The sequence below is a fragment of the Nestor notabilis genome, unplaced genomic scaffold, assembly GCF_000696875.1.
Source record: "Nestor notabilis isolate BGI_N333 unplaced genomic scaffold, ASM69687v1 scaffold22754, whole genome shotgun sequence".
Taxonomy (NCBI): domain Eukaryota; kingdom Metazoa; phylum Chordata; class Aves; order Psittaciformes; family Psittacidae; genus Nestor; species Nestor notabilis.
In genome coordinates, this window is record NW_009925464.1 from 28,326 (window position 1) to 38,404 (window position 10,079).

Below are 10,079 nucleotides of genomic sequence, written 5' to 3' on the forward strand. Positions count from 1 at the left end.
GTCTGATGGCTTTTAAATGAAGAGATTAGAAATCCCAGTCAATCTGAGGAGGAGGCTTCAGGGAGTGCAATGAGATGGAAGGTTCTTTCTCAACGGCTCCACAGAGCTAGCTATCTCCTCTATTTGGGAATGTTATTTATAGTGTGTTCATGAACAGTCATCCCCTGCAGCCCTTTCAGCAACATTTTTCTTAGTTTCAGGCTCACCTAAACACAAACCAACTTTATCTTCTTCCACATTCTTGTTTCATAGGAGTATGAGGTGGTATTTTGCCAGTCCTTATGAACAGCACATTCCAAGAAGTTCATACTGACCTTTCATCTTTCTTGTGCTACATGATAGTAGGTGTTTCATAGAAGAACACATTTCTCATTGGGATATTTGAAGACAAAAAAAGAAAGTGCCCAACTTTCTGAAGTCTTCTCTTATTATTGACACTTTTAAGTGAACAAGTCCCCACTCCACTCAGCAAAACATTCACACAGTTCGTGCTGTTAACTCATTTTCCTCCTTCTTACTGATCCTGCAGTGGTACCACTGCTCTAATCCTGCTCCCATGGAAGGCTAAAAACCTCTGCCAACAGCTCCAGCAGAAACCAGAGTTGTTCCAAATCTGAAGTGTAGGTTTATGGAGGATTAGATTCCTCTGCTGCCCTCTGAGCTGTGAAGTCTGCCCTCCGAATGGCAGCAGCCAACACAAGAAGAGAATGCATTTCTCTCAGTACTGTTTGTATTTCAAGTCTCATTTGTATCTACTGTTTTATGAGAGAGTCTATTGCAGCCCTGCACACCCTTCGTTCGTCAAGAATCAATTAAATTCAAGTAGACTATCGAACTTAACCTCATGCAAGATTTCAGCATTCCAAATGTAGCTCGGAACAAAAGGGTTTATGTCTCAGCCCACAAAGTCCTTATTCAGCTGTTAAGGCTAATTTGTCCCAAATCACACAATGTAGCCAGTGATATTGCTGAACAATGACTTGTTCAATAGCTTCCAATGTTCTAACCCGGGCTCAGACTCTGAAAAGCACCAAGAACCCCCATTCCCGTCACTTTTGCTGGGATTTTCATGACAGCAAGGTGTGCCTGACAAAGCTTAGGAGCAGGTCCTTTTGTTTGATTGTAGCAGATTATTTTTGGTGCTCATTTTCAAAGTTAAAGCATTCCAAAGTCATCTTGACTGTTTCCTAGCTATACTCATACAATCAGTCCGGCACCAGGAGGATTCAGCAAACCAGAGGTGCCAGAATAACACTTCTGATGCTGGCAGCCCTACTTTGGGCGTACGTTGCTAAGATGCACCAAGACAACACAGGAAAGTAACTTCAGGCTACTGAGTGATGAGAGATGCAGATACACTGCAGTCATGCCTGACCTTGTAGAGCACTTCAGTGTGTCCTAGACAAATTCCTCACTGCTGCTCTTTGTCTTCTGCAGGTCTGTAGGGCTGCATATCGATGCTATAAACAGCAGTGCCTAACTTTCATTCCATCATTATACGAGGGAACAACCCAAAAAAGCAGAAAGACAAGGTTCAATTTAGGTGCATAGCTACTTGGGGATCCTACATGTTCCTTCCTGATAAGCCATTGTCTTTTGGGATGCAACAAGTCAGGAGAGCAGAGTGAGGAACACAACTGAACTAATGTGGAAGGGCAGGTGTTCACATTGGTCAAACGTAAGTCACCTCCTCTTGATTTACACAGGACATGAAGCTGATTTACCCAGTTCCCCTGGTAGTTGTTACAGTACTTACTGAGAGAATACAGATTTGGTTCAAAGGCAATCTTCTAGCCAAACCATTTGTCTCACTGGCCAACCAAATAAGCCTTTCATCATTAGCTGCTTTTCTGCCTTTGTGGTTGCAAAGAAGGCTCCCCAAACCTGCTGATGAAACCACTCAAGCATACATGCACCATCGCTTTCATGAGTTACACAGGTGCATTTGTCAAGTGGAACTCAACCTTTATATTCCTTAAGAGCAGATAAGCAAAAAGCCAACCTACCAGCCTGATGTTGTCTTCTGGGCGGAGCAGTATGAACATGGCCTGCAGGTGTTGCTGGAGATCGCCTGCAGGCAAGAGGGAAAGGTGAATGCACAGAAATAGTTTGAAATCACATGCAAATTCCTGGCTGTCCAGCCAGAGCAAACATCCACCAGGAAACCTGACACGTCACTGTGAGCGTTGGCACTTCCACCTACTCAGAGATGACAAAGCTCCAGCTCTTAGTCAGCTGCTCTTTGCTCCATGTGCTCACCTGTTTCCATCTCACCATGCTCTTCTCTCCTGCTAACCCCTGTTATCCTTTTGAACAGTGTTTTAGTTTAAAAGACAAGGCAAACAAGGTAGAAATGGAGACCCCATGGTTCAACATCTCATTCTACCTCATGGTTCAAATCAGAAATCCATCACTCCTTTTACACCAAGTTATTACTCCTTAGTGCAGAACTACCACCCAGGCAAAAGAATCCCCTCTGAAGTGACATGTAGTCCCATCTTAGAGCAGCACATGCCCATATGAGCTTATGTACCAACACTACCCCCAAGAACAGCTAAGAACTGCCACCTGAAAAGTCAAGAACCTACAACTGCTCCAAGAAAACCCTTGCTTTTCATAGGTGAGGCTGAGGAAAACTGAAACAGGAGAACAAAAAAGTAAAAATAAAACCAAAATCAGTCATACAGCAGCTTTTTAAGAAGCCTTTGAAGAGCCGAGTGTCCCAGGTTCCCAAAACATCACTCATTTGAAAGACAGGTGAGATGTTTGGTACAGCCACGCTCCCTGCCCATAGAGAGCCAAGTTTCTCTGCCGAGCAAGCCCATTACTTTCTGAGTGTCAGAACGTGAGAACACCTCCAGCAATGGGCTGGTTTTTCAATCGTTACCTGGAAAATTAATCTGTATTCCCAGAAAGGAGAGTGTGAGGCTGCCAGTGGGCGGCACGGATTGGCAAAAGGAGCCTTTACTCTCCCACTCCTCCACATATGGGAAGTGGAGTTCAGGCAACACTGCAGGGAAGAGCACGAATGCTGGAGCAAGTATTCAGCATGACTGGCTACAAAAGCATTTTCTAGGAAGGTTGAGTAACCTTCCTGACCTCCCTTTCTAGTTTATCAGTGGTGCTAGAATCTGTGCTATTTCATGGACTTCCAGAAATAAGGAAACCTTGGATACAGAGCAGCATCCAAAGTGCCACAAAAGCGAAAGGGAAGAAAGGGAACACTGCCCAGTAAGACCAGGGTGCCTGGTTTCCAAATGATTTTTACAGCAGGGCTGAAGTGCTGCTGCAGCTATCTCCTGATGGGACAGAGGCAAGCTTGTGTGGAGCGGGCTGCGCAGGACACAGCATTCCCTGCTCTCCTCTTCCTTCCTCCTTAAACACATTTCAGCATATGGAGAATGAGACAATGCCCTAGGACTGCATTTTTAACTGGGGGTGGTAGAACTCAAGGCACTCTGCAGTGTGAGGGAAGTCACAGACAACGCTCCAGCAACGACACACACATGAAGCTACTTCCTGCCTAAGGACATTGTTCCCAGCACTGGAGAGGCTGGCACGTGCATCCCAAAACAGCAATTATTCAGGGAGATAGGTAACACAGGAAAGGCTAGCTCATGCATTGGGGATGCTTGTCCTCCTGGGGGTGCAGTGGGAGACAGGATTTCCCCACGTTGACACCACTGCAAAATCCTACTGGTGCTGCTCATTCCACGAAGTTTCAGGTGCAAGTAGCTGTTGTGTCAACAGGCAAAGGTCTCTCTGCTTCAGGTGGTACCTCCTGCCTGAAGCCTGGAAGAGCCCAGCAAGTATTTGACTCATGAGACATTCATGTCTTAGGCAGCTTGAAACGAAAGTTGTTTCACCTCAGTTTTTCCCTTCCCAAAACGTCAGAGTTCCCACCTATTCTTGCCAGTAATTCAACATCAGGAACCAGTTTAAGAGCTGAAGTTTCCAAAGTTTAAAAACCACCACAGAGACTACTGGATTATCTCAATACGTAGAAAAAAAGAGAGGAAATTCTAAGAAAACCCTTTCTGCAAGGCTCAGTCAAAGAGCCTCTGAAAGTTTAGTGCATTCCTCCCTGTTCCTCAGCCTGCCCTGCCAGCCTTGGGAGCTCCAGAGCTGGAAAATAAAGTGTTGCTTCCTTGGCCAGCTTCAGTTTGGGGCATTTTCAGCCCCAAACACACAAGGCAGTTTGTAAGCTTCCTGGATGAAGAAAAAGCAAAGGAAAAGTTTAAACATGCCAGAATCAGCACAAAGATATCACATCCTGTCCTATGAAGAGCCGTCAGCTCTGCTGGCATTCACGACAAGACCGCTGCTTCCTATCGCATTGTCCAGCAGATGCTTTTGTTTCCTTAAGCTGGCAGGCTAGGTGCAAAGCATCAGCTAGTGTGGGCTCTTAGAAGTGATTTACAATACCCCAGACATAGCAAAAGCCCCAGGGAAGTGACATCTTTTCTGGCCTCCTCCAGTGGTGTTGGAGTGTAAAAGCAAGCCCATGTCCCACAGAACGAAGCCCATTTTCCAGGCAGCACAGGACCACTGAGCAAGAGGCGCATGGCAGCTGGTACCATATCAAATCAACTTGCCAAGCTGTGATCTCCTTCATAATGCTGAAGACGATATGATTAAAGACGTGGGTGTAAGCATTAATTATTTCCTGTTATGCATTTACTCTTTAAGCTGGATTCTAGCATCTCTGATGAATTGGGAAGGCAGGTCAGGAAGGTTAGGGAGCCTTCCTAGAAAAAGCTCTCGTAGCCACTTGAAACACTATTGCATCCATAGGCAGCAATTTCATACTGGAAAGTTATGTCCGCTCTCTACCCCCCTTCTAATTTTGTGTGCCAGAGATAAGTCACGACACACACACATGGGAATGAAAGTTGAGCACAGATTATCAGAGTCCAAGAAAGGAGACAGTTGCCATACACTGTGCTAGCTCGCTGCCAACAGCCGGGTCACCTCACAGCAGAGCCACTCTCAGTGCATCACTGTTTAATTTTGGTGGCACAGATGTTTTGCTCAGGAAGGTGACAACCTGATCCCTCGGTGTCTTGGTCTGCTGACATGTACTGTACATTAGGGAAGTTCTCAGAAGAGGAAGGGAGGGCACACTCTCATACAAAGGACCCTCTTGAGTGAAATCTCTAAGCACCATTAAAGAAATACTGTACTGTTCACACCACTCGACATGCAGGGAAACTGAGGAAAGGACATTAAATCTCACCACGTAATTTGAAGAGACAGGAATAAAAGGAGTCTTCTAAGAACAAAAATCCCATCCCTTAGGCAAGCCAGCCTCTTCAATACAAACCCTCTTGCTGGAAGCAATTACGACACACCAGATTTGCTTTCTTGGCAACCTGGCTTCTCAGAGCTCTAGGCTGATTAGACAACAGACTCCCTCCCACCAAGGTTTCCAGACCTCATGCAACTCAGCAGTAGCAAGTAGATGAGGCAACAAGAGATTCAAAAGCTGTTTGTGCTGCCTTGCACAGGCTCATAAGGAAAACCACCCAGCAGGTCCCCTCTGCAAGGTAAAGCTAAAACAGCAAGTGTCAGCTGGAGACCTGGTCTTCAGTGATGCAAAGGACTTTGGAGAGATCAAAACCCAAGACAGGTCAAGATAAACTTTTAACATTGCTGACTCTGCTTTCACAACAATTTCACTTTAGTCTCAACCTGAAAATCCAGCTTTAAATTAAGTTTCAGAACAACTCATTTTCTTTTGACATCCGGTAATGGGTCTCACTCAAAGCGATCTGGGTACTGCTCATACTGTGTCTGAGTGGAATTATGTCATTAACTGCCTTTGCCTTAAATTCTTACTATAAAGAGGTTTGTAAACAGATCTTGAAGTGGACGAGGTAACTCTCCCGGATGTAGAGCTGGATGACAGCCTCATGGTATCAAAGTACAAAGAAACCTACACCTAGAACCAAACCAAATCACCTTTTGGTGGTCACTTTTTGGCGAAGAAAGTTGACTCCAGGCTCTGTTTCTGTCTCTTTCCCATATGCAAAAGTCTGAAGGTCTCAATGTGGGGTTTATTTTTCCTGATAGTTCAATGGAACACCCCCACACTATCTCATCCCTGCAAAACGCCACCAGTGAATAAGCACCAGACACACAATAAAAACCAACCTACCCTGAAAGGTTTGAGTTTCATTATTCAGACTGACTTTCCAAACAGAGTCAAAGCAAAAACGCAAATCAAACTTTCAGCATATAAAGGGAGTGGAATTATGACTGGCTCCATATTATTCACCCTGCTCACATGTCTGAGAAGTCACAGACTTTGCTCAGAGGTATCCTCACCACTACGTAGAGGTAAGTCTCCTCCTTTTCTTCCATCATAACCTGTTACTTTCAGATCAGGAAGAACCATTACTCATCCCATACCACAACCTCATTTCCCAGTGAAACTCCTGAAAGTTTTGATGGCAATCCTCAAGCCTCTCTCTCATACAAAAGTTACAGGATGGTATTTTGGGGGGCAGTTGACATTACAGAGAGTTGAGAACATGATTGCTGCCCTGATGCCACCCGTTTGTTTGGTTTTGCAGCATAAACACCACAGTCTTGAGAGTGGCAGCTCCAGCTTTAATACACACCTGGTGCAAACAGAAGTGTGTGTCATCTGGTGAGAACAAACTCAGGAAAGGTAAACCTGGGCATAAGAGTGAGTAGACAAGCCTCAGCCATCACATACAACACAGTACCTGCATGCTTGTTGCGCCTGTGACTGATCCTGGGAGTAGATGACCCATTTCCTCGTGGGAGGAAGAGAGCTGCACCTTTCACAGTGAGGAAGCTTTCGCTGATGCTGCAAGAGGAGACACAAACAGTGAATAAGGAAAACTCTCTACTGTCTTTACAAGCAACAGAACAAGAAAGATTCAAGGTTCTTTTGCAAGGAAATGATTTCAACTGAATTATTTTGTTGGCAAAGAACTCCCCCCACCATGTAAGCACCGCAAACATTCAAAGCGTAACCGAGAACAACAGGAACAGAGAAACACTGAAAAGCAGAACACGTGCCTGGTGCCACTCTGCCTGCAGAGGTGGAACCTGAGCAGGCAGAGGGGATTAACCTATGGCTATATTTTCGATTTGAAAGTCAAGATGAGAGCTCCAGATTTCTAAAGGGCGATTCATGCAGCAAGCCCACGCACCTCTGTAATTATGGGCTCTGTTAACTCTGTGCTTTGGGGTTCAGGCACAGCTGATGCCCTCCAGAAACAAATGTCTCCCTTCAGCAGTTAGCCAAAAGAAAATTAGTGTACATAACAGCTTCAGAAATCATGAAACCACCGAGTCATATGATAATTGACTGAAAAACGTAGACATTAAAAGCAAAGCTGTAATGCTGTTGAATTCAGACATCATTTACTGCCTTGAGTTTGCCCTTTCTGAAGCCACATGAGGGGAGAGGTTTGTGGAAAGGGACAATCGAGAGTTCTCAAGTTCTGTGGAACAGCTGATATTTTAAGCATATCTTCCAGTAGTTTTCTTAAGAGATGCTGTGACATGATGGAGAAAGCAGGGGACACTATAAATTTTGCAATTAAGCCATCGGGTTGAACAGGTAAAGGTTCCTGCTTTTCTCAGAATTGATAGAATAGACAGACAGGCTTTGAAGAAAGCCTGAAACAACTCTATCGTCAACAGGATGGTTGATGAAGATGATAAGACAGGATGGGAGAGTCCCTGGCATCGTGCACCTCAGCAGCTCTGTGCCTCGAGAAAGAGGCACTCTTGTCCTCTTCAACTGAACAAGAGACTAGGAACTTCTTAGTTCCTTTCTCTGCTTAAACAAATACCAGATGTGATTATTTACTCTCTTCCTTTAAGGGATGAGGAGTGGGAAATAATAACACTGGAGTAAAAAACCCCCTCCATGCATTTGGAGAAATTCCCTGTTACAAAACACAGGTGAAGACTAGGATATGCCAAGTCACCGCCCTCCACAGCTACTTGTGCTCTGCAGAATAAACCGAGGCTGCCTCCGCAGCCTTTACTCCAGGGACACGATTCAGTAGCTACCCAAAGGCAGGCACACACCTAAGCATGACTGAGACATCACAGAGAAACCAAACATGACCAGGAACCAAGACACAGCATGATGCAAGCCTGGGATCTCCTAGCTTCATGGTTTGAGGTCGGTTGCTTTAGCAGTAGGCTTTGCCAACTACATTTTTTATGGTATAAGTATAAAAGCTTGTGTTAAAGGTGGATTTTCCCCTAACCTCAAGCATATCTGTGGGCACCTCTGTGTTTTGCTGGTGGGGATATAAAAACCATCAGATTCTCTGAGCTCCAGCAGCAGATACACTCAGAAGGACCTTCTTTTTCAAGCCTGTAGCACATCCCAATGTTTCGACTGCACAGTCATAACCTCAGCACTCCCCCTTACTGACAGGGTTTCTCCCAGGACTACTTTCTAAAATTAAAGCAGACATCAAACATGCACTGAATGTTTCAACAAAACCTGAATTCTGAAAAGGAAAAAATATCTCTCATCCCAAATTGAAATGGATCCGAGATCTTTACCTACACTGGAGTTCAAACCAAACCAGATTAGATTAGTTGGGCACACTGAGCACCGATGTTTCCTCAAAGCTTTCTTATATAATAAATTTTGACTGAGCCTTTCCAGCTTTTGATGAAAAATAGAGCCTCTGAAAGCTCTCAAGTTACACTGTCTGACCTAGGGAAACACTGAGTTATCTTGAAACCGCTAACTTAATAGAGGTATAAAGAAAGAAATAAAGGAATCTTTCTCCCTCACTTAGCTTGAACATGTTTTGATTCAGGAGTTCTCTGATGCCCTGAAGAAAGTCACTTCTGCTTTCAGACTAGCACCCATAATGGAGTGTGGCAAGAGAGCAGGGCTGTGCTTTGCTGAGCCTCTCCAGGAGAGAAGACAATGACACAGGAAGAGTGAGACGACATCCTCTCCTCCTCCTCCCTTTACAATCTCACCATAGAGGCACAGGAGGATGAAGAACCCAGCAGTCACAGCCAGTTTTCACATAGTTCATTTTACCAGCGAAGCAAAGAACTAATATCAGCAATCCTGGGCTGGCAGGGTAAAAATCTCACTTCCATCACTTTCTCTTATCACTAGCTCCCTGCTATCAGCTACCCGCCTAGAAAGGAGAAACAGGCAGAACTCAAGAGTACATCCTTACAGGAATCCACCTTTTGGGTTGTTAACCACAAGGAATAAGTTTACTGGGTAAGACTAGGGAAAAGAAATGTCATATCCTATACAAAGGGTCAGAACAACTGAAGAATGTCCTGATGGAGCAGAGAGGTCAGGCTGGCAGGGCAGGAGTGAGTGCAGGAGATGGTCATCAGCACCAACGGAAAGAGAGCCTATTGGTGGAGGTTAACAGCCTCGTCCTGCAAATACAGCTCTGGGGACACTCGTTGTGCAGATGAGAGCATGGCATCAGTGTTCTTGGCATCACCTGCCACAAAATCCTAACACCAGACACACAACACGCATCAGTATCCAGCACAGTGCCCACAATACACAACCAAGCCCTTGCTCCGAGATTCCAGCGGTAAAGAAAATCTTGGAAGGAAAGGCAAGAAGCTTATAGGAAAGCCCAAACAGGTGTAATGATAACTACCAGTGAATTACAGACTGGTTTGGGTCGAAGGGACCTTAAAGCTCATCCAGTTCCAACCCCCTGCCATGGGCAGGGACACCTTCCACTAGAGCAGGTTGCTCCAAGCCCCATCCAACCTACACCAGGGCCTCACCAACCTCAGAGTAATGAATTTCTATTTCATAAAGGAGAGAAAACCTTGTTTTAGAAGCGCAGCAAGAAAAGCAAAGAGGCACCTGAACAGCTTCTGGCAATGTTTTATTCTAATAAACAATTAAGTTGTGAGCCTCAGGATGACTTTTCAGCCAGCTCAACTTACTCATCGGAGCAGCTCCTTTACAACAGGCTCTGTCCTGCCCAGCCCAGCCCTTAACCGGGTGCTCGTCAAGTAGCACAACCAACAGAGCTGGCACCATCCCTGGGAGGTCCCGCAGAAGTCCTTCCAACCTG

At 45.2% G+C, this 10,079-nt stretch overlaps 1 protein-coding gene across 1 annotated transcript in view; it reads right to left on the bottom strand.

Moving 5' to 3' along the window:
• The window catches only part of SSH2 (slingshot protein phosphatase 2), a gene marked incomplete at its 5' end in the record, with an annotated part of 30,135 nt that extends 23,300 nt beyond the window's left edge, over positions 1-6,835 (bottom strand). The window contains 2 exons of the mRNA XM_010013074.1: positions 2,007-2,071; positions 6,732-6,835. Of these exons, the coding sequence (XP_010011376.1) occupies positions 2,007-2,071; positions 6,732-6,835 (169 nt within the window). The remainder of the gene's footprint in view (positions 1-2,006; positions 2,072-6,731) is intronic.
• Positions 6,836-10,079: the final 3,244 nt, after the last annotated feature.